General features: G+C 38.1%; 1 protein-coding gene across 2 annotated transcripts in view; it reads left to right on the top strand.

Moving 5' to 3' along the window:
• The window catches only part of ITPR2 (inositol 1,4,5-trisphosphate receptor type 2), a 593,100-nt gene that overhangs the window by 173,149 nt on the left and 395,128 nt on the right, over window positions 1–24,823 (top strand). For both annotated transcript variants that reach the window (XM_070788589.1, XM_070788588.1), the window contains exons 12-19: window positions 4,065–4,164; window positions 4,673–4,833; window positions 13,379–13,520; window positions 16,153–16,314; window positions 20,351–20,523; window positions 21,419–21,538; window positions 21,656–21,841; window positions 22,944–23,195. In XM_070788589.1, the coding sequence (XP_070644690.1) occupies window positions 4,065–4,164; window positions 4,673–4,833; window positions 13,379–13,520; window positions 16,153–16,314; window positions 20,351–20,523; window positions 21,419–21,538; window positions 21,656–21,841; window positions 22,944–23,195 (1,296 nt within the window). The remainder of the gene's footprint in view (window positions 1–4,064; window positions 4,165–4,672; window positions 4,834–13,378; window positions 13,521–16,152; window positions 16,315–20,350; window positions 20,524–21,418; window positions 21,539–21,655; window positions 21,842–22,943; window positions 23,196–24,823) is intronic.

The raw sequence follows: 24,823 nt of genomic DNA on the forward strand, positions 1-24,823 counted from the left end.
GGATGTCCCGTGGTTACTAAAATGAAAAACAATCTAGAAGTATTTCCGTTAATACTTACGGCATTTTTATACTCCAGTAAAAATTAATTTTAAAATACTTATGACATTTTTATTATGTCAAATTCCAGATTTCATTCATTTATTTATTTATTTGTCCATTTGTTCATTTATTTAGTCATTGAGTCAACAAATCTTTACTGAACATTGATTGCCTCCCAGGCATTGCCCTTGGCATTGGGAGGACAACTTTGAGCAAGCTGGTGATGAACTTAAATTCAAATGGGAGAGAGGGGTAATAAACAAATAAGCACAAACTATAAGGTCAGGTAATAAAAATGTTTTGAAGGAAAATTGAAGCATATGGAGAGTTCTATTATTAGGTATGAGACCTCTCTGATTTAGGACATTTGAGAAAAGATCTGAATGATTTGAAAGATCAAGCCCTCTCCATCTGGGATGGAAGTGTTTCAAGTAGCAGGAACATGAAATGGAAAAATATTGAAATTTGCTAGCTGTGCTGAAGGCCCAGCTAGGAGACAAGTAGACCTAAATGAAGAGGGGGAAGGAGGATTGTTAATGAGGTAATTGGTAACTTAGAATATTTTACATTCTTTTGTTCGGATTTGATGTTTTTTTTTTTTTTTGGCTCACAGCTGTCTACCTTCCAACAATAGCACTAGGATGCAATCTGTAGATGGATAAAATTTTGCCTTTATTATTAAGTTTAATGGGATTGTTCTAAATTGTCCTTGATCCAGCATGCTTGTCCTTGGCCTTGGGCAGATCGCAGTGGTTAGATTGAATGTACATGCTCAAAATGCAGACGTTATTGTGCAGGTTACTTTCAGAGAAGGGAAAACGCTGCTCTACTGACACTGCCGGAAATCACTGCTCCTTGGGCTTCCTGGGCTGTTTCACAGCTGTTCTCACTCATGAGATATGTAGCTGAGTCTGTGGTCACACCACCCAGAACATGCCTGATCTTGGAAGCTAAGCAGGGTCAGACCTGTTTGGTACTTGGATGGGCGAAATGTAGCTGAATCTTGGCCTTGCGTGAGCCATTTCTCTTTGGGCTACCAACAGAGATCTGTAAAGAGATCCACACTGAAGGTTTGACTTGATGCAAGTCGCTGACCTTCTTTTCTGAGTATGGCATCTTAATAAATCCTTGCTCTGACTACTCACTTTAGATTTTAACTCAGCAAACATAGAGCCCTTCTTGAACTCTAACGAAGAAAATTTGCTTAAGGAGAAGGTAGAAAGATCTCACTATATAGACAAGCCCCAGAGCCTTGCTCTATATGGCAGGGTTCATCTATTATTATTCAGAGCCGCTGAAGCCCTTCTCATTATAGAACAGATTTTTGTATTAACATATTCTTTGTCATTAGTTGTTTTAAAGCTTCTGCTAATGAACACTTAGTAATAACTACTATTGTAATATAACTCTGGAGCTCTTGCTGTGTGCTGAGCACTCTGTCAAGTTCTTTATAAATATCCTGGCAGCAATTCTAACAGATCAGAACTAAAGACTAGCTGTGCTGTGTGTGCTTAATCACTCAATAGTATCTGACTCTTTGCGACCCCATAGCCCACCAGGCTCCTCTGTCCGTGGGATTTCCCAGACAAGAATACTGTAGTGGGTTGCCATTTCCTTCTCCAGGCGATCTTCCTGACCTAGGGATCAAACCCAGGTCTTCCACATTGCAGGCGAATTCTGAGCCACCTGGGATGAACTAGTTAATGCCTTGCTTTTCATGTCAGCTTTAAATTGGAATCACCTGTGCAGCATTTCGCCCTTTATGCTCTGGCCACAGGAAGATAAGTGAAATCACTTGGAGATCTTTAAAAAGTACTGATGCCTTCTCTGAGTCCCAGACATTCTGATTTAAATTATGTGCAGTGCAGCCTGGGCAACAGGCTGTAGAAGCTTTTCTGGTGACTCTAATGTGCAGCCAGGTTAGGGAACTACGGGCTTAGTGTGACTAGGTTGATCAATCAATGTCTAGCTCATGAGGTGGAATTTGATCCTGAAGAGTGTGAATTTGCAGTCTATACTCTTAACCACTATGACGCATACCTTCGTCTTCTATTTTTATTTATTTAAAAGATTTTTTTGATGTGGATCATTTTTAAAATCTTTATTGAATTTGTTACAATATTGCTTCTGTTTTATGTTTTTTTTTTTTTTGGCCTTGAGACATGTGGGATCTTAGCTTCCCAACCAGGGATCAAACCCATACTCCTGCATTGGAAGACAAAGTCTTAAGCCCTGGACTGCCAGGAAGTCCTCCCAATGTCTTCATATTTTAGACATTCAAATTACATAAAGATTCTAAGAAAGGATTTTTGTGGTGTAGGTCCTAAGGAGTTATTCATTTCTAGAATTGTTAGAAACTGCAAGTTGTTATGGCTCAAATGTGGCCTCAGTTTGGAACTCAGCCATCTAGGTTGACTCCATAAGCATCTATAGGAAGAGTGCAGGGGTAAGAACGACCATGGAGCTGGTCGTTCTCCAGCTATGGCCCCACTTTCCAGATGCTTAAAATACAATGGTGAGGATAATTGAGTCCAAATGACATCTCCTGTGTAATTCCATGCAGAAGATAAGTGGTATCACAGAGGTATTACAGCACCACCTTGCTGATTATTTGGACAATGACCGGACCTTTGCTGTTCTAGATTTTTGAAACTCAGTCTCTATCTACTTTTATGAATGAGCAGAACCATGGTGTTTGAGACTAAATCTCTTTCCCTGAAGCCTTTTTTTTTTTTTGGTTTCTCTTATTGGCCTTAATGCTTTCTGCCTTGTATTATAGGGATTTATCTTATCTTTCCTTCTGAACTTCTTGCAACTTGAAGCAGAGAACTTACCACAATGGTTTTCTTTTAATGGACACTTTATTCATTTTGTTTAACAAATGATAATAAAAGTTTCACTGAAAATGATAATATTTGAGCTGGAGGAAGCTCTAGCTGTTCTTTCTCATACACTCTCTCATAATTCACCTATCATTGGTTCTTACTATTGCTGGAACATGAATTAGCAAATATGGGACCATTGCTCCTAAGGGAAATACAGAGTTAGGTTCCTGCAAGCTTCTGGACACAGTATTTTTGTCAATCAGTTAATACTCAACCTTGTTTTTTATGTGTTTTTGGTTAAAGACACCTCACTTAATATATACTTTTGGTTCATGAACACTGAATTCATGACCAGCAGCCCTATAACTCATGCCTGGATGAAGCTTCTCTGTCATTAGTATTTTCTCTGTAATGCACGTCACAGCTTTGCTCTACAGGAACACAAGACCGCACTTCAGCACTACACTTGGGGCTGTTTTCAACAATGAATTCCCCAATGACAGTGAAATCATGGTAATATACAGACCACGAAAAGACACTTGGTGACGGTTCAAGAGCAGAAACCAGAAGGCAGAGCGTCACCGTGTTCAGCCTCACTGGGGATGTGAATGGCAGGGAATCAAATTTTTTGCCACTCTATGCATGTCTGAGAAAGACTGCCAAAGTTCCCCCAAGAATTGATTTTGGGGGTAGAGATAATTTGTCACAAGTACATAATCTGCAATTACTGAGGATCGACTACACTGTATACTTGCATGTGCAAATGGTTAAACCACAGAAGGGACTACAGTGAGACAGCCATTATAACTGAGATGGTCACAGTCAGTGCTTCTTACCTTTGTATACATCAGAATTTCCTGGAGAGGCTGGTAAAATACTCACTGTTGGACCTCAGGCTCAGATTCTCTGATTCAGTGGACTGGGATAAAACCTTGGAATTTGTATTTCTAACTAGTGTCCAGGTGATGCTGATGGTGCTGGTCCAAGGTCTAGATTTTGAGAACCACTGGCCTAGGTAATAATACTGCATGCTTTGAAATAGTCTGTAGTCAGATTTTCCCTTAAAATGTGACTGATCTATACTCACTAATTGCCTAAAATATATTTATATTCATATCATGTATGAAACTGTTAAATATGCTAATGTTAAGTGTGTTAATTTTTTATAAACCATTTTTTAAATATTATTTTTCTTTTAGGAACTCATATGTGCGGTTAAGACATCTATGTACAAACACATGGGTAACCAGTACTAGCATCCCCATAGACACAGATGAAGAGAGGCCTGTTATGTTGAAGGTAAATGTTTCTGAGAATGGTTTACTTTTCATCCAGATGTTGTATGAATAGGATTAGGGGATGACTGACATGTTCTTACAATGGCACTTTGTCAATATTAGAGATTGTTGCACTGGATTTCATCAAGGACTCATGCGCACCAGTCAGGTCACTGCAGGGCTGTGATTCAAGAAGATGCAACAGAGATACCAAGAGAATGGGAGCAGCATGTAGGAAGGGAAGAAGATTCCAGAAGGGTATTTCCTCTCCTCTGTTGAAACTGAAGCAAAGGGCAAGGGTAAAAGGGAAACATTGCCAGTCGGGCTTTGAGAACAAGGCAGGAAATGGGCAGGAGAGATCTGTGTCTCTACAGCTTTTCATAGTGGGCTATGCTTGTAGGAATTGTTGTGTTTGGATCATCTACTTCTGTTTTGTACCTCTTCTGCAGTACTAAGATGTGTTAGTACTTCAGGAGTATTGCATCATTTTTTAATAAAGCAACTAATCTTAATGGAAAAACACATTGCAGATTGGAACTTGCCAGACAAAAGAAGATAAAGAAGCATTTGCCATTGTGTCTGTCCCACTGTCCGAGGTCCGAGATTTAGACTTTGCCAATGATGCAAATAAAGTGCTGGCGACTACAGTTAAAAAGCTGGAAAATGGCACAATAACCCAGAATGAAAGGAGGTTAGTACCTTTCTAGAATGACTTTTACTTATTTATTTATCATTCATATTTTTAAATTAATTTATTTAATTAGAAGCTAATTACTTTACAATATTGTGGTGGGTTTTGCCATACACTGACATGAACCAGTCACGGGTGTACATGTGTCCCCCATCCTGAGCCCCCCTCCCACCTCCCTTCCCATCCCATCCCATCCCTCTGGGTTGTTCCAGTGCTCTGAGTGCCCTGTTTCATGCACTGAACTTGGACTGTCATCTCTTTCACATATGGTAATACATATGTTTCAATGCTATTCTTTCAAATTATCCCATCCTCGCCTTCTCCACTGAGTCCAATAATCTATTCTTTATATTTGTGTCTCTTTGGCCGTCTCACATATAGGGTCATCGTTACCATCTTTTTAAATCCCATATATATGCGTTAATATATTGTATTGATGTTTTTCTTTCTGACTTACTTTGCTCTGTATAATAGGCTCCAGTTTCATCCACCTCATTAGAACGGATTCAAATATGTTCTTTTTAAAGCTGAGTAATATTCCATCATGTATATGTACCACAACTTTCTTATCCATTCATCAGCCAATGGACATCTAGGTTGCTTCCATGTCTTGGCTATTGAGAACAGTGCTGGGATGAACATTGGGGTACATACTTCTCTTTCAGTTCTGGTTTCCTCAGTGTGTATGCCCAGCAGTGGGATAGCTGGGTCGTATGGCAGTTCTGTTTCCAGTTTTTTAAGGAATCTCTACACTCTTCTCCATAGTGGCTGTCCTGTTTTGCATTCCCTTTTTTCCATACCCTCTCCAGCATTTATTGCTTGTAGACTTTTGGATAGCAGCCATTCTGACTGGTGTGAAATGGTACCTTGTTGTGGTTTTGATTTGCATTTCTCTAATAATGAGTGACGTTGAGCTTCTTTTCATGTGTTTGTTAGCCATCTGTATGTCTTCTTTGGAGAAATGTCTTTTTAGTTCTTTGGCCTGTTTTTTGATTGGGTCGTTTATTTTTCTGGTATTGAGCTGCATGAGCTAGAATAACTTTTAAATCATCAAGAGTCAGTTGTGAACTCTTGCAGTAGCTCTCAGGTGAATGAATGACTCTAAGGAAATACGTAGAATGGTCTCCATGGCAGCACACCTGCTTCTCAATGAGCAGATCCTGGTGCCTAAATGAAAATAGTAACATTAAAATCTGGGGAATGTTTACATTTTTCTATTTTAGTTTGGCTTGAACACAGTTGTTTTGAGTTACTTTCTGACCTTTCCTTTTAAATGTTTCATAAGAGATGCCTTTTGATGCACTTGATTTGATATTTGGGTTTGGAGTTTTAGAAGCCCTAAAAGTTTTATGCTTTTTTGTTCTTATTTATTCAAGATACATTTCTCTGCTCAAGTCCCACAAAGCAAACATGTTATATAATACCAGCAAACAGTCTGCAAAAGTGTAGCTTTCTGCCCTTGTAACTCGCTCAAAGACACTCGAAGAAACTAGATCTTTGATTCCTCCACTCATTCTGTTTTGGAAATGAGTAAGAAAGAGTGATACTGATAGCCATCAGCCATTTCATCCCTACTTTATTTGGTACTATGTTAGGTACTGTAAATATATTTCTCTAGTCCTTCAAACAACCTTGATATGGACATTATTCCCATTCTACATAAAGGATAATTGAAAGTTTAAGCCAATCAGGTAAGGTCACACTGTAAATGGGGGATTTAATCATGTGTGTTTTTAAAGTCCATAGGTTTCCAATACACCAGAGCGCAAGCATTCTCTGTATTTATCCACTTCATGGTCTGCTACATACCTTTCAATTTGAATAAGAAAAATAAGAAATTACCAATTTCCCAGGCATTCACACACTGAAATTCTCATGACAGCTGGTGAAATGATAATTCGTATCAGTTCAGTTCAGTTGCTCAGTCGTGTCCGACTCTGTGAACCCATGGACTGTGGCATGCCAGGCATCCTTGTCCATCACCAACTCCCAGAGCTTGCTGAAACTCATGTCCATCAAGTCAGTGATGCCATCCAACCATCTCATCTCTGTCATCCTCTTTTCCTCATGCCTTCAATCTTTCCCAGCATCAGGGTCTTTTCCACTGAGTTAGTTCTTCACATCAGGTGGCCAACATATTGGAAGCTTTCAGCATCAGTCCTTCTGATGAATATTTACGACTGATTTCCTTTAGGATTGACTGGTTTGATCTCCTTGCTTTCCAGGAGATAATTGATATAAGCATTTTGAAACATAGTTTGACAGTAAGGAGCAAAGTTTAAGGAAGCAGTCACTCCTCGTGTAAGTGGAATCATGCGGTGTTTGTCCTTCTATGACTGGTTTATTTCACAAAGCAGGTTCACTCATATTGTCATATGTGACAGGATTTCCTTGTTTGTTAAAATTGTGTAGTATTCTTAGGACAGTTTGCTCACGGTGGCAATGCAGCCATGAACAGCACAGGCTCCATTCACATCTTCATGCAATTTACGGGCTTGAGTATTGGTTCCAGTTCCCTGAGATAGGAGCTCAGAATCTAGAGCAGGGGCCATCCAACATGTGATCACCAGATCAGATGTCCTTCTGATACAGAGTTAATATCTTCCTATAGCAGTCTCATTTCCCTTTGAATTTTTTTTTCCTTTTTATTTTTTTTAATTTAATTTTATTTTTAAACTTTACAATATTGTATTGGTTTTGCCAAATATCGAAATGAATCTGCCACAGGTATACACGTGTTCCCCATCCTGAACCCTCCTCCCTCCTCCCTCCCCATACCATCCCTCTGGGTTGTCCCAGTGCACCAGCCCCAAGCATCCAGTATCGTGCATCAAACCTGGACTGGCGACTTGTTTCATACATGATATTATACATATTTAAATGCCATTCTCCCAAATCATCCCACCCTCTCCCTCTCCCACAGAGTCCATAAGACTGTTCTATACATCAGTGTCTCTTTTGCTGTCTCGTACACAGGGTTATTGTTACCATCTTTCTAAATTCCATATATATGCGTTAGTATGTATCGGTGTTTTTCTTTCTGGCTTACTTCACTCTGTATAATAGGCTACAGTTTCATCCACCTCATTAGAACTGATTCAAATGTATTCTTTTTAATGGCTGAGTAATACTCCATTGTGTATATGTACCATAGCTTTCTTATCCATTCATCTGCTGATGGACAGCTGGATTGCTTCCGTGTCCTGGCTATTATAAACAGTGCTGCGATGAACACTGGGGTAACGTGTCTCTTTCCCTTCTGGTTTCCTCAGTGTGTATGCCCAGCAGTGGGATTGCTGGGTCACAGGCATTTTACTTACTTGATATTCCTGTCTTGACACCAGCTATCCTTTGTTTAGTGTTCAAGTGGATGCCTTTTTTTCGATATCCATTTGTTTCAGATTTGCCAGTCATATTGCTTTGTTAATGTCTTCTGAGCAGGCAAGAGCTGGATTTTAAAAATATAATCTGATAGTCTATTTGAATTTGTTAACATTTAATTACCTTGATTTGTTAAATAATGTGTTTGGACTTATTTGAATACCAATGGGTATCATATTTTGTTATTTTCTTTCTCCTGTATAGCTTTTTTTCTTTTCCCTCTTCTTCTTTCTTCCTTTCTGTTGGAGTGGTTAAGTTTGTATTTTCTCCCCATTTTTACTTTTCTTCTGGTTTAGAAGCTATAGATCCTGTTCCTATTCTTTTGCAAGTGCCCATATGGTCTTGTCATACATTTCAGCTATATCTTCTTTTTTACACAACTTGAAAATATTTCTTTCTCTCGTGGGAGAAAAATACTTCAGAATGCTTTGATTATTCTCTGCTATTCTACTTCCCATCTTTTTTTTAGGGGGGCAATAGTTGTCTAGACGCATAGTTCTGAGTTTATTCTTTAAATTACTTATGTCATCTAAATTATGATGTATCACTTTTTTCCTGAAAATTTAGTTCCTAAAATTATTTTTCAGTTATTAATTATATTTATGAATGTATTTTACCTTTTGTTCTACTTGCTTTTATTTCTTGCATTTCAGTCCTCTCTGGGTTCACTTTTCTTTTTGCTGAAATTTTTTCTTCAGTCTGTTCAATGAGGTTATAAATCTTATGAATCTATCTGGGGATGTCTTTATTTTACTTCCTTTTTAAACTGATACTTTATGTATGAAATGCCAGCTTGACAATTCTTTTTCTTTAGTATTTTAAAGTTTTAACAATTATTTTCTGTTGTATCTTGCCATTAAGAATTATTATTCTTTATTGGCATTTTTGCTTACTTTCTGATAATTTTGTAGATTTTTTCTTTTGTCTTTGATGTCCTAAAGTTTCACTACAATGTGTTTACAAGTAATTTTTAATTTTATTTTTCCCACTTGACACTTAGGATATACTTTTAATCAGAATACTTATATTTTTATTCAATTCTGGAAAATATTCAGCCATCTTCCTTCAAATATTTATCTTTTCCTCTTACCTCTCTTCTGGAACTCCTATTAGATGGGTGTTGAATCCTCTTAATTCATCTCCCTTATCTCTTAACTTTCCTTTTATAACTTGCCTTTTGAAATCTGTCCTGCTTCCTAGATTGATTTTTTTGATACTGTCTATAAGTCACCACATTTTCTTAGAATGTGTGTGTAGTATTTTACCTTCATGAATTATATTTTTATTTAAATGATTATAATTTTGTTTCTCAGATTTCTATTGATTCTTTTGCATAGCCACATTTTCTTCATTTGTATCTGCCCTCTTTTAGGTATATTGTCTTCTTTGGTATATAATTGTTTTCTTAACTCTTTGAGGATTGGAAACACACTGATTTAAAAGTTATTTTGAAATTGTACTGTTACTTGCATTTTTTTGGTGATGAAGTGCCTCCTGGTTTTTCAGTATGATGGATGGCTTTCTTAATGTCAGTTTTTCTCTTGTTCTTTGAAATTTAAATATGCAGGTTCTTCTTGAGTGGAAATATTTTTCTTATTCTCTCTCTGCATTCTCTCATCTTCTTTATTAGTTTTATGGTTGCTTCCACCTTGCTCATCTCAACAAGTCCAGAGCCCGATCTGATAGTGAGGGCTGAGAATTTGTGTCCTCCGGTAATTTGAGGCTTTGGCCATGGAGATTGCAGGTGGTTGAGTCCAGTCCTGTCTGTGTGCTTCCTCTCTTTCCTCCTATCACTCACGCACTGCACAGCCGGGACTGGAACAGGGGTCACAATACGTGTAGGGTTCCTTTAAGAGATGGAGACACACTGCTTTAGTCTCTGCTTTTGTGTCTTTAGTTTAGTTCCCTGCCATATGCTTTCGGTCCCCATTGTCTTGCCAGTACTGAATATTATCCTTGCTCATCACTGTGTTTATTTTGTTCCTGGTTGACTGTTTTTTGTTATGTTTTAGGTATGTCTTTTTTAAATATATATTTTGTTTATCATGGGTGCATATGATAAAATTCACACAAAAAGTTTTTAATAAAAGGAAATTAATAAGTTTGAGTGATTAAAGGACCTGCGTTTGCCTACAATGCAGAAGACCTGGTTTCAATTCCTGGGTTGGGAAGATCTCCTGGAGAAGGAAATGGCAACCCACTCCAGTACTCTTGCCTGGAAAATCCCATGGACGGAGGAGCCTGGTAGGCTGCAGTCCATGGGGTCACAAAGAGTCGGACACAACTGAGCGACTTCACTTTCACCTCCCAGTACAGAATTGTAATTTGGTCTAAACTGAAAAAATCAGTTTTATTTGCCACAGATGGGATGCTTGAGGTGAAAAGACAAAAATAAGGTTTCAACAGTTTTGGAGGTCAAAAGAGAAGACTCATTTTCTTGACTATCATTGCCTCATCATTAGGGGAGGTGGGCTCTGCAAATAAGGTTAATGTATAGTCATTCTCAGTCAAGACTGTTAATTTTCTTCATCATCATTCCATTAGCTATCACCAGTTTTTAATTTATTTTTAACTGGAAGATAATTGCTTTACAATATTGTGTTGGTCTCTGCTGTACAACACTGAGAATCGGTCATAACTATATATGTGTGTATATATCCCCCTTCCTCGTGAGCCTCCCTCCCAGCCCCCCATCCTTCCCCTCTAGGTCATCCCAGAGCACCAGGCAGGGCTCCCTGTGTTATGGAGCAACTTCCCACTCTATCCGTTTTACATATGGTAGTGTATATATGTCAAAGCTACTTTCTCAATGTGTCCTACCCTCTCCTTCCCCTGCTGTGTCCACAAGATCATTCTCTACATCTGCATCTCCACCATCATTCATTTGTAAGCCATCTGGAAGAGTTTGAAGCAGAGGCATTTGTAGTTGCTCCCAGAGTTGCACTTTCTTAAATAACTAAACACCTGAATACAATATCCTCTAAACAGCAAGAGAAAAAAAAAAAAAAAAAACCCAATACTTCTAAAAAGAAAATGCGATATATTTATGCTTGGACTGGACTTGTAAATTGAGCCCTTGAAGCTCAACTCAATTTTAGTTTGCTGAAGAAGTCTGAGCTCAAAATAAATATTTTATTATTGCTGTTAAGGACAACAGAATAATTTAGAAGATGTTGAGTCACAATTTCGAAAGAAATTCACACCACATTTTGATGTGTAGAAATCATGTTTTACATTTCTGTGGGTGCCCCTAGAAGCTATGTCAGTGAATCCTATTCCTAAGACATTTTGTCGAAAAGAAACAGATGGGGTTAAAATTTAAAATAGGCACACAAGAAAACATATCTCTGGAATTTGGAGTAAGTTTATGAACTTTGGAGGTGCGCTGAATTTGGATGTGGTGGCTAAATTCTGGATTATAGGTTTATCCACTTGGCTCCACTCCCTTGCAAGAGTTGAATCTGGAGGTAAGATCAAGGTGCTTCATAACGGAATACATTCCGCACTTTTCTAGAGTCACTGAATCTCTTAAATTGTAGTTCTTTTGTTGATGTGATCTTGATTGATCATACTAATAACAGTGAATAATTATGCTGATGTATATGGATAAAGCTTATTTATTGAAATATAGTTGATTTACAATGTTGTGTTAGATTCTAGTGTAAAGTGATTCAGTTATATATAAATATATTCGTTTTCATTATGGTTTATTATAGAATGTTGAATATGGTTCCCTGTGTTTTTCAGTAGGACTTTGTTGTTTATCTGTTTTATATATGGTAGTTTTTATCTGCTAATCTCAAACTCCTAATTTATTCCTCCCCCACCCTGTGCCTGTTTTTGTAACCATAAGTTTGTTTTCCATGTCTGTGTTTCTGTTAAATGTTAAAACATTGTAAATAAATTCATTTGTGTCATATTTTAGATTCCACATACAAATGATATCATATGGTATTTGTCTTTTTCTGTCGGACTTGAACTTCACTTAGTAATGGTAATCTCTAGGTCCATCCATGTTGTGGCAGATGATACTATTTCATTCTTTTCTGTCTGAGTAGCATTCCATCATGCATCTATATGACATCTTCTTGGATAAAGTTTACTTAAATATTTGTTGGATAGTTTTTGTAGTATTAAAAAATTCATATATGATGCAGTTCCCTGGTGGTGTAGTGCCTGTATGAATTTTACAAAAAAGAGTCACACAGGAAATGATAAACCGCAGGAAGGAGGAAGAAGAAAGCTAAGGGAGGAAGGTGCCAGATGCCACTAATGTTCAAGTAATAGTTAAAAAAAATAGCCAAAATGTAGAATTAAAGGTAAACATTAGTGTATGATTTTAGGGTGCTATGATTTGTATAGATCAGTTAATACTTTCAGAACAATTTAGAGATATGATGGCTTGCTCTTGTCTCTCTTTGCAGGTCATTTAAGTTTTTCCTATTCTGTACAGAGAGAAATTGTAATGTGGTAAAGATTAGAAAATGTAGTTGAGTTGATGATAAAAAAGAACAAATTTTAGTTTAAGAATTTAGTTTAGCTGTTCTCTCATAAAGCCAAAATACCCTTCTTTGTGAGTCAGTCATGAAAAAGCATCTGCTGATGGGTGTTATCCTCTCAACACCTCTGATTTTGGGACTCATGGGGTTTTATTTCATAATTGTCTTTGCAAATACTTGATTAGAGTTGGAGGTAGGAGTAGGGGTTGGTGGAACTGAAGAAGGGATGCTCTTTGCAAAGATTTAAGTAAATGGGAAAAGGCAATGGCACCCCACTCCAGTACTCTTGCCTGGAAAATCCCATGGATGGAGGAGCCTGGTGGGCTGCAGTCCATGGAGTCGCCAAGAGTCGGACATGACTGAGCGACTTCACTTTCACTTTTCACTTTCATGCATTGGAGAAGGAAATGGCAACCCACTCCAGTGTTCTTGCCTGGAGAATCCCAGGGACTGGGGAGCCTGGTGGGCTGCCATCTATGGGGTCGCACAGAGTCGGACACGACTGAAGTGACTCAGCAGCTAATTTAAGTAAATATTTACTGTATTAGTTATTTCATTAAATGATTTTATTATAAAATACTTTTACTTTTTAATGTTTTAGTGCTTATTTACAAATATTTCCAAGATTAAGCACACCATAATATTTCCCTTTCTTTTTATGATAGGTTTGTAACCAAGTTACTGGAAGACCTTATCTTCTTTGTTGCTGATGTACCTAACAACGGACAAGACGTTCTAGACGTGCTTATCACCAAGCCAAACCGAGAACGTCAGAAGTTAATGAGGGAACAGAACATATTGGCACAGGTGATTTTGCATATTTTATCTTTTGAATTATAGTATCAGGAAAGTTCTTGTATTAGTTACCTATTGATGTATAACAAATTACCCCTAAACTTAGTGTCAGAAGCCAGCAGATACTTAGGTTTTCTGTGGACTAGGAATCTGGGGGTGGTTTAGGTGGGCAGTTCTTGCTCACGGTGTTTCACAGGCTGCAGTCAAGGTCTTGGCTGGGTTGTGGTCATCTCGAGGCTCAAACAGGGGAGGATTTATTACTCAGCTCACTCACTTGGGCCTCTCCACAGGGCTGCCTCAAGACCAGGCAGGTTGTCTTCCTTAGAAGTGAGGGATCCAAGACAGAAGAAGAGAGGGCCTCTAGGTGGAGGTCATAGTCATTTTGTAACCTCATCTTAGAAATTCTAACATCTCATCATTTCTACCTTGTTCTCTTAGTTAGAAGTGAGCCAATAATTCCAACTCACAGTCAATAAGACAGGATTCCATAAGAGAGTAATTCCAGGAGGCAGGGTTCACTGAGAGCTATCTTGGAGACGGCCTGCCACAGACCTCTGAAAAACCTACATGGTCAAACTGTTTCCAAAAAACATGCTGTAATGTTCTAAGTAGAATTTCCAGGGGAGCTTGGAAGCTGCCATTTCCATCTGCTTCCTCCTTTTCCCGCATTTTCCCCTCAAAAAGCAGGGCAGTCTATTCATTAGTCACAAGTGCTCTTTACAGTATTCTAGTTTTTTCCCTGGAAGTCTAGAAATGCTCCTATGCTATGTCTTCCTGAAGTTGTTCATCATGTGCCGGCAAATTAATTTACTCCCTAATACTATGCACGTTTGGACATGCCTACCTTCGTGCATTCTTTTTATTCTGTTAATGGCTATATAAGTAATGGGCTTCTGCCTTAACTGTGGACTGTAGGAAGATACTTAAAAAATAAAATTTATGTTATTAATATACCTGCTATTGTAGAGTTGGGAAAGGAAAACAGTAGACATTATCAGTTAATATTCTGTAGCTGATTGTCAGAATATATAAAATCAACAGTTTTCTCAAATAAAATAAAGGTTGCAAATCTAATGAGACCAAGTCTTTTCTAACATTAGCATTTCTTTTGTATAAAACATTTGATTTCAAGGACTTTTAGAACCTTGAATGATTTATTATTTCAACCAATATATGTCAAATATTTTACTTCAGTATAATAAGTAGAAAATTCACAGTTTAGTGAATATAGAATTATTGAAGAAACTTTAATTCATATTTTATTTCATGGACTACAGAGGATAATTCTGCTTTCTTGTATGACTCCTCATGTCTTTGCCTAGGTGCTCCTTTATAAATAATTTACTCATCCTGCCAGTTCATCTCCAGGTGATCCTACCTGCTGTCTTCTTGCCTAAAAGAGTCATGCTCCTCAGTGCTTTTTAAATACTTCCCAACTGCTAATTTTCTTACAAGAAAAATCTGAGTCACTGGGTATCACCAGGTGCCGATAAGGCTCCTTATTTGTTTTGAATGCTGATACATTCATTGATTTGGTCACATCTTTATGTATACAAATAATAAGTTAATTCTTTTACTAAGAGGTTTAAAAGCAATATTTGGAGGTAGTCAGTTTTAGATGAAAAGTAAATTTCCTTATAGTGTTTTGATTTTCCTTATAGTGTTTTGATTTTAGAAATTTATAGGGAATAACAGAAGTAGTTGTTTGACTTCAAAGCCCATTGAAGTCAGACTATATTTTAGTTCATCTGAATATGTTCATGTAACTTGGTAAAACTTAAAATCTTTAAAATTTTATTATTTTTAACCAAATATTTATTTGTTTACATTAAGTCCTTATTGGTTACTTTAAATATAGCAGTATATACGTGTCAGTCCCAAACCCCCAATTTAGCCCTCCCTCCCACCTTCCACCAGGTAACCATAGTTCATTTTCTAGTTTGTGAGTCTGTTTCTGTTTTGAAAATAAATTCACTTGTATAACTTTTTTTAGGTTCTGCATATAAGTGATATCATATGATTTTTTTCTTTTTCTGTCTGACTTATTAGGGAAGTTGAACACTTCCCAAATATTTTTTTATTTTAATAAAATAGAATTTCTAAACAAAATGAAGCATTTTATTTAAATATTATTTTGTCATTTAATTTAGGGAATATTTTTAGCAGTATTTTTCTGTCCCTTAATATGTTGGTCTTATATCCCCCCAAAAATCTTTCTTTTATTTTTTTACTTTACACTGCTGCTGCTGCTGCTGCTAAGTTGCTTCAGTCGTTTCTGACTCTGTGCAACCCCATAGACGGCAGCCCACCAGGCTCTCCGTCCCTGGGATTCTCCAGGCAAGAACACTGGAGTGGGTTGCCATTTCTTTCTTCGATGTGTGAAAGTGAAAAGTGAAAGTGAAGTCGCTCAGTCGAGCCCGACTCTTAGCAACCCCATGGATTACAGCCTACCAGGCTCCTCCATCCCTGGGATTTTCCAGGCAAGAGTACTGGAGTGGGGTGCCATTGCCTTCTCCACTAATTCTACTCAAATATTACAAAAGCCTTTTTGAGTCAACGTTTTTTGTTATAAAAAAATAAAAAATTCTAAACATGCACCTCCATTCATCAGAATAAGTCATAGTTGTTGTTGTTTTCTTAATAGGTATTTGGGATTCTTAAAGCACCCTTTAAGGAGAAAGCAGGAGAAGGCTCAATGTTGAGACTTGAAGATCTGGGGGATCAAAGATACGCCCCCTATAAGTACATGCTGAGGCTGTGCTACCGTGTGCTGAGACATTCGCAGCAGGACTACCGGAAAAATCAGGTTCAAGGATGGCCCTCCTTTTTATCTTTTTAACATCTAAAGTATGGGCGAAGTTGTTTGGTTACAGTTCCAAGACATATAAATTAGGGATGGGAAATTCTTCTTCGCAGTGAAATGCTTTCTCTTGGTCATTTGTGTGTGTTCCAAAACGTTTCTTTTATAATTGAAATGTTTTATAACACACAAAAATGACCTGTAAATGTATTTGAAATGACATATGTATTTATTATTCCTTGTAAAATTAGAATTGTCGGGGGAAGATGTCTGAGTCCTCATGTGTGCATGGTATTAGCTCCTGATGGGCAGGAGGCATGCTGGATATATTATGTAAAGAGGAATGAGACATTTCTTGGCATTTCTAGAAACACGTGACATACCCCATCATGTGTAGGCTAAAGAGTTCATTGTCTGGTGGAAAAAATATGATGTGCATCTGAAATGTAAGGCAGAGTCATGGAGTGGGTAGGGGAGATAAGACAGTATTGTGGGAATTCAGGAGAGAGGAGCTCAGCTCAGGTAACCCAGGAAGGGTGCTTGGAGAAGGAAGCATTTGAATACAATAAGAATCATTAAAAAAAAAAAAAAACAATCATTTTCAGAAATTGTATGGGAACTGGCATTTTAGTGAACAGATTTCTGAAAAGAGAATAATGGATCCTAGAAGGGCAGTTTCATCGCAAGATACACCTAACCATGGAGGACAGGGAACCCAGGTGTATCCAGGGATATAGCTTAAAGTTGCCAACTCATGTAGAATTTCATCTCATTTTTGTCTTAAAATATAATATAATATACAGTGGGCTCAGTAATATATGTCTGCTTAATACAAAATTGTTTTCAATTAATTAGCATTTGGTAAGTTAGTGTCCCATGTTTCTCTTACATAGTTGGAGAGATGAGTGCATAGTCAGGAAACTTCGGTGATGAGTTTAGTCCATCTGGAAGGATGGTTGTGGGAGTGAGCTGGAAAGGCATGTGGGCTGAGCTGTGGAGGGCTGAGGATGTCTGACCTGGAGGCTGGATGCTATTTGGGAATCAGTTCAATTCAGTCGCTCAGTCGTGTCTGAGTCTTTGTGACCCCACAGACTGCAGCACACCAGGCCTCCCTGTCCATCACCAACTCCGGGAATTTACTCAAACTCATGTTCATCGAGCTGGTGATGCCATCCAACCATCTCAAACTCTGTCATCCCTTCCTCCATCCACCTTGAATCTTTCCCATCATCAAGATCTTTTCAAATGAGTCAGTTTTTCACATCAGGTGGCCAAAGTATTGGAGTTTCAGCTTTAACATGAGTCCTTCCAGTGAATATTCAGGACTGATTTCCTTTAGGATGGACTGGTTGGATCTCCTTGCAGTGCAAGGGACTCTCAAGAATCTTCTCCAATACTACAGTTCAAAAGCGTCAATTCTTTGGTGCTCAGCAAAGTAATCTCTGCTTTTTAATATGCTGTTTAGGTTGCTCATAACTTTTCTTCCAAGGAGTAAGCATCTTTTAATTTCATGGCTGCAGTCACCATCTGCAGTGATTTTGGAGCCCCCCAAAATAAAGTCTGTCACTGTTTGCACTGTTTCCCATCTATTTGGCATGAAGTGATGGGAAAAGATGCCATGATCTTAGTTTTCTGAATGTTGAACTTTAAGCCAACTTTTCACTCTCCTCTTTCACTTTCATCAAGAGGTTCTTTAGTGTTTTTTTTTTTTTTTTTCACTTTCTGCCATAAGGGTGGTGTCATCTGCATATCTGAGGTTGTTGATATTTCTCCCGGTAATCTTGATTCCAGCTTGTGCTTCTTCCAGCCCAGAATTTCTCATGATGTACTCTGCTTGTAAGTTAAATAAGCAGGGTGACAATATATAGCCTTGACGTATTCCTTTTCCTATTTGGAACCAGTCTGTTGTTCCATGTCCAGTTCTAACTGTTGCTTCCTGACCTGCATACAGATTTCTCAGGGAGTACATCAGGTGGTCTGGTATTCCCATCTCTTGAAGAATTTTCCACAGTTTGTTGTGATACATACAGTCAAAGGCTTCGGCATAGTCAATAAAGCAGAAGTAGATGTTTTTTTCTGGAACTCTCTTGCTTTTTCTGTGAACCAGTGGATATTGGCAATTTGATCTCTGGTTGCTCTGCCTTTTCTAAATCCAGCTTGAATATCTGGAAGTTCACAGTTCACGTACTGTTGAAGCCTGGCTTGAAGAATTTTGAGCATTACTTTGCCAGTGTGTGAGATGAGTACAATTGTGCGGTAGTTTGAGCATTCTTTGGCATTGCTTTTGTTTGGGATTGGAATGAAAACTGATCTTTTCCAGTCCTGTGGCCACTGCTGAGTTTTCCAAATTTGCTGACATATTGAGTGCATCATCTTTTAGGATTTGAAATAGCTCAACTGTAATTCCATCACCTCTACTAGCTAAGACCCACTTGACTTCACATTCCAGGATGTCTGGTTCTAGGTGAGTGATCACACCTTCATGGTTATCTGGGTCATGAAGATCTTTATTTGTATAGTTCTTCTGTGTGTTCTTGCCACCTCTTCTTAATATCTTCTGCTTCTGTTAGGTCCATACCTTTTCTATCCTTTATTGTGCCCATCTTTGTATGAAATGTTCTCTTAGTATCAGTAAGTTTTACTTAAATCAAGAACACATTCTAGTCAGTAAATTTTCCCAGCATAGAAAACATCCCCAAGGAGAATCCCCAAGAAACTGAAGTGAACACTTTGGACTGTGGAGAAGGTTAAGCTTACCAGTTCTGAGATGTGGCTTGGAATAGAGAGGCAGGCTAGTGGGAAGGAGAAGCAGCAGGTAGAATCATACATGGGGGAAACGCCCCGGTGGCTCTCTCTTGCTCTAAGATTGGACCTTTCTGTTTCACATGGCTCTCCAGGACCTCAGCTCCCATGTCAGCTCTTGTTTTCTCCTCACTGACGACTTTCCTGCTGCAACGGGCACTCTGTGATTACAGAACTCAGAAGACTGGGTTCCACCACCACGGAACCTTCCACTTGCTACTCCCATTGCTTCGATGACTTCTCTCCCCATGATTGCCTCATTTTTAAAAAAAATCATTTCCATTATTTCATCATTTTCATCATTTCTATCCCAGGTCAAATGTCACCTTTTCAGCACCTACCCCATCTAAATTTGTCAGCTTTTCCCATGCTTCTGCTTGTTTCATTTCACTTATCAATACCTAAAACGATGACTGCCCTTTATCACTAGGACGTGAGCTCCATGGGAGCTTGTCTGTCTTGTTTACTGCCATACCCCTAGCTCTCAGTTCTGTAACATGTGTTTGCTAAAAACAAGCACATCCTCTTATATAACCATACTATACAGCTGGAATGGCCTTCCAGAAATATCTATTGGATGAATCGGTGTGAGCAATAAAGTGATTAATCATATTACCTTACTGGACTTTTTTTCCTGTTTACCTTTTTATTTGTGAGTTTTTTCACTGATTTTTTTTTAAAGATGAAAAGTGCTAGGTAATTTTATCATCATTTTAAAAAGAAGATTTAATAGATCATTGTAGTATGTGTAAAAAAAAAGAAATAGCCTAGGTTCACCTGGGATCTTCATATAACAGTATGAAGCTCGTGCTTCATGAACAAAATGTCAGAGGGTCATTTTCCTTTCTGTAATTATGCCAAAATCCTGGGTTATGACTTTTAGTGAGTGTTTGAAGAGGGCCATCTGTTATACTGGTGAGATACTTAGTTATCATGTCATAAAAAATTGTGATTTTAATTAGGTTTATTTTTTTCTAATTTGTAAGTGTTAAGTACCATATTAAAAATTACTTCTAGACATGTAATTTTCTGTTATAATTAAAATGAGGTCTATATTAATATATTGGCAATTCCTTCCTCAAAAATTCTATTTATTTAAGAATTACTTATTTGCTTTTCTTTGGACAAATTTTTAGTGCATTTCTCTTATGAATAAATTAATCATTGTTGCTGACCCTAATAGAACCTGTTATTTCTAAGCTGTTTGGCAGCGCATTCTGACAGTCCTTCTCCTTTGCAGGAATACATTGCTAAGAATTTCTGTGTCATGCAGTCCCAGATTGGCTATGATATTTTGGCAGAAGATACCATCACAGCTTTGTTGCACAACAACAGAAAACTACTAGAGAAACACATTACAGCAAAAGAAATAGAAACATTTGTTAGTTTACTCAGGAGAAATCGAGAGCCAAGGTTTGAAGTAGTTCATGCAGTCTTTTCTTGTGGGGATTATGGCTTATTGCTGTATTTTCAGAACTTTTGTACAGTTAGAATTCTTTCATGGACAAAACAATGTTGGACTTATTGCTATGATAATTATGTATCATCGTGAGTTATTATCTCATAGGACATCAAAGCCCTTTATAGATAATGTATTTAAATGTGGTTGATTTTCACTCTGATAACTTGTGTTTTTATAGTTCACCATAGTTTTTTAGAATATGTTCATATATATATTAATACACTGTTTCATTTAAATCCTTGCACATTCTCCTGAAGTACACTGGTCATGAAATATTATCCATATATTAGAGATGCGAAAATAGAAGCCTACAAACCAACTAGAAAGAGAAGTTAGGGTTTCTGACTCCATGGCAAGTCGCCTTTCTCTTATACCATGCTGCCTTATGTGGGAGAAATGATTGCAGAGAAGTCAAGCAGCTTGACAAAATCTTCTTAATTAGCATGGCAAGTAAGTGTTAGAAGATAGAATTAGGCCTCTGACTTGACCAGACCGAATTCATGTGCTGTCTGGCTGTTTTACTGAGTACAGCGTTAACTTTGATCTGGCTTTGTTTTGATACTGTACATATAACAAGTCACAGTGCTGTGGGATGAATATCAGCAAATAAGTAGAAGCAAGCTTATATCATTTTTGGAAACAAGATTTGTACTAAATACAAATAATTGGACATTTAATTTGTCTCTAATGATGCAGTAGGTAAGCAACACATTAGAAAACTGTTGCATGGAAATAATATTAAAAATATATCTAGACAGTTTCATTATATCCCAAAGTATATTATGGGTGGTGATTTTATAAGATGCTTTTTGCTAATGTTCAATTTAATTTTTTTTCTCTTGTCAGGTTTTTGGATTATTTATCAGATCTGTGTGTGTCTAATACCACCGCGATACCCGTAACTCAAGAACTCATCTGCAAATTTATGTTGAGCCCGGGCAATGCAGACATTCTCATTCAAACCAAGTAAGCCCAAATGATGGAGGCATCCTTTAATGTTCATTATTTGTAAGCAGGACAGTTCCTTGTCTTGTTTCTGAATGAACTTTTTCATAGATTTTTGTGTGTGTTATTTATTTCAAGACTGGTCTCAATGCAAGGAGACAACCCCATGGAGAGTGCCATCCTTTCAGATGACATTGATGAGGAAGAAGTTTGGCTCTACTGGATTGACAGCAACAAGGAACCTCATGGCAAAGCCATCAGGCACCTTGCCCAGGAGGCAAAGGAGGGCACCAAGGCTGATTTGGAAGTCCTTACCTATTACAGGTTAAGTATCATGGAGAACCATAATTCTCAGTCTCACATATTGAGAGGTGATTCTCAGAAATCTGTAAATCTGTGAAGTCAGATGTATGTGAAGAAACTTAAGAAGTTATATCAGAACTAAGGTAGCTGAAATACTTAGTATTATTTAAAATATTCACAATAAATGTAAACATCTGTGTTTTCTACATATATCACTTGCTATTTTCTCATTTTCTCCTAGTTTGGAACTGTTGTGCAGCAATGGAGTTTTTCCTCTTGTTGATTGGTGTGGGTGCAGATAATTGAGTTGAGAGGGAGATAGAACTGGGGCTAGGGAAACTGATTTGGTTGTAGAGGTGGCCTCAGAGAAGGTTAGCCAGTAGTTATGTATATACTGCTTATGGTCATGTAGAGACCTAGGACTTTGGACAAACTGGTGTCTATAGTTGTAAAAGTTCAGTGGTGGCATATAGTAGTTGAAGTTTCAGTGGTGGTTGATGTAGTCAGTATAGTGAGAGCAAGAACCGAGTTGGTGTTTTTTGAGTCTAAGGCATGGAAACCCAAAGCAGAAACCAAGACTGGGCCTAAATCACAAAATCTGAGAAAGACAGAGAATTCCTTGTGTCCCCTGGTCTCTACAGCTACAGAATCAAAGGCTACTTTCTGTATCTTGGCGGCTGATGAGTCAAAGTGTACTGATGCCATTTGGACTGCTCACTTGAATAATCATTGATCATTTGGGGACTAAGTCTGCACTTGGAATGTAGACATGAGAGCCTGGAACTGAGTGAGCCTGGGCAAGGCAGAAGAGATGGTTTCACGAGAGCTGTTATCCGTAGCCTTTGGGCTTAGTGTATTTGTAATCCTAGGAAACCAAGAACCTAGAGCCTGATGGCAGTCTCCACCAGAAACTTGTTGCTAGAACAAGTGAGAGAAATTGCAACTGCATGGCCAAAGAAGTGACCTCATCTACGTGCCATTCAATCACTTAACCCACTACCACAATGTCCAGTATCACATACACTTGGAAATATTAGAAACATAAAAGTAGATGTGGATTGATACTAATACATAGACTTTATCCAGATAAGACAAATAATGTAATACATTTACTGTTTTTAAGGTACCAGCTAAATCTCTTTGCAAGAATGTGCTTGGATCGCCAGTATCTGGCCATAAACCAGATTTCTACACAGCTCTCTGTTGATTTGATCCTGCGATGTATGTCAGATGAGAGCCTGCCTTTTGACCTCCGAGCATCCTTTTGTCGCCTCATGCTCCACATGCATGTTGACCGGGATCCCCAGGAGTCCGTAGTGCCTGTTCGCTATGCCCGGCTCTGGACAGAAATCCCCACGAAGATCACAATTCATGAGTATGTTTGGGAGCATTTCTCGATGACTTTAAATTCAGCTGATGAACTCAAAATCAAATGTCTTCAATTTCTTAAAAAATTTATTTTATTGAAGTATGATGGTTGATTTACAATGTTGTATTAATTTCTACTATACAGAAAACTGATTCAGTTATACACACACACACACACACACACACACACACACATATATATATGTATTCTTTTTCATACTTTTTTCATATGGTTTGTCACAGGATATTGGATATCGTTCCCTGTACTATACAGTAGGATCTAGTTTTTTTTAATCCATTTTATATATAATAGTTTGCATCTGTTAATCCTAAACTCCTAATCCATCCCTCCCCCAAATGTCTTCAATTTTGAAATGGAATATAAGGAAAAGCATTTCTGTGTTCAAATTTGGCTTCTTTAACCTTCCAAATGCAAATGAGATACTCTTTTTGGAAAGTAAAATGACAGCTTTTGATAATAGAAATGTTATTCTGGAAACCAGTAAACACAAAACGTGTTAATAATAGGAGCAAAAATTTGTTAAGTCTTTAATATTATGGTAGACTTTGATTTAAGTGCTTTACATGTAGTAACTCATTTCAAAACAGGCCCATTTTACAGATGTTCAGCTCAGTTCAGTCGCTCAGTCGTGTCCGACTCTTTGCGACTCCGTGAATCGTAGCACACCAGGCCTCCCTGTCCATCACCAACTCCCGGAGTTCACTCAGACTCACGTCCATCGAGTCAGTGATGCCATCCAGCCATCTCTTCCTCTGTCGTCCCCTTCTCCTCCTGCCCCTAATCCCTCCCAGCATCAGAGTCTTTTCCAATGAGTCAACTCTTCGCATGAGGTGGCCAAAGTACTGGAGTTTCAGCTTTAGCATCATTCCTTCCAAAGAAATGCCAGGGCTGATCTCCTTCAGAATGGACTGGTTGGATGGGACTCACAAGAGTCTTCTTCAACACCACAGTTCAAAAGCATCAATTCTTCGGCACTCAGCTTTCTTCACAGTCCAACTCTCACATCTATACATGACCACTGGAAGAACCACAGCCTTGACTAGACAGACCTTTGTTGGCAAAGTAATGTCTCTGCTTTTCAACATGCTATCTATGTTGGTCATAATTTTCCTTCCAAGGAGTAAGTGTCTTCTAATTTCATGGCTGCAATCACCATCTGCAGTGATTTTGGTGCCCCAAAAATAAAGTCTGACACTGTTTACACTGTTTCCCCATCTATTTCCCATGAAGTGATGGGACCAGATGCCATGATCTTCGTTTTCTGAATGTTGAACTTCAAGCCAACTTTTTCACTCTCCTCTTTCACTTTCATCAAGAGGCTTTTTAGTTCCTCTTCACTTTCTGCCATAAGGGTGGTGTCATCTGCATATCTGAGGTTATTGATATTTCTCTCGGCAGTCTTGATTCCAGCTTGTGCTTCTTCCAGCCCAGCGTTTCTCATGATGTACTCTGCATATAAGTTAAATAAGCAGAGTGACAATATACAGCCTTGACGTACTCCTTTTCCTATTTGGAACCAGTCTGTTGTTCCATGTCCAGTTCTAACTGTTGCTTCCTGACCTGTATATAGGTTTCTCAAGAGGCAGGTCAGGTGGTCTGGTATTCCCATCTCT

The sequence above is a fragment of the Bos indicus genome, chromosome 5 (genome assembly GCF_029378745.1).
Source record: "Bos indicus isolate NIAB-ARS_2022 breed Sahiwal x Tharparkar chromosome 5, NIAB-ARS_B.indTharparkar_mat_pri_1.0, whole genome shotgun sequence".
NCBI classification, from domain to species: domain Eukaryota; kingdom Metazoa; phylum Chordata; class Mammalia; order Artiodactyla; family Bovidae; genus Bos; species Bos indicus.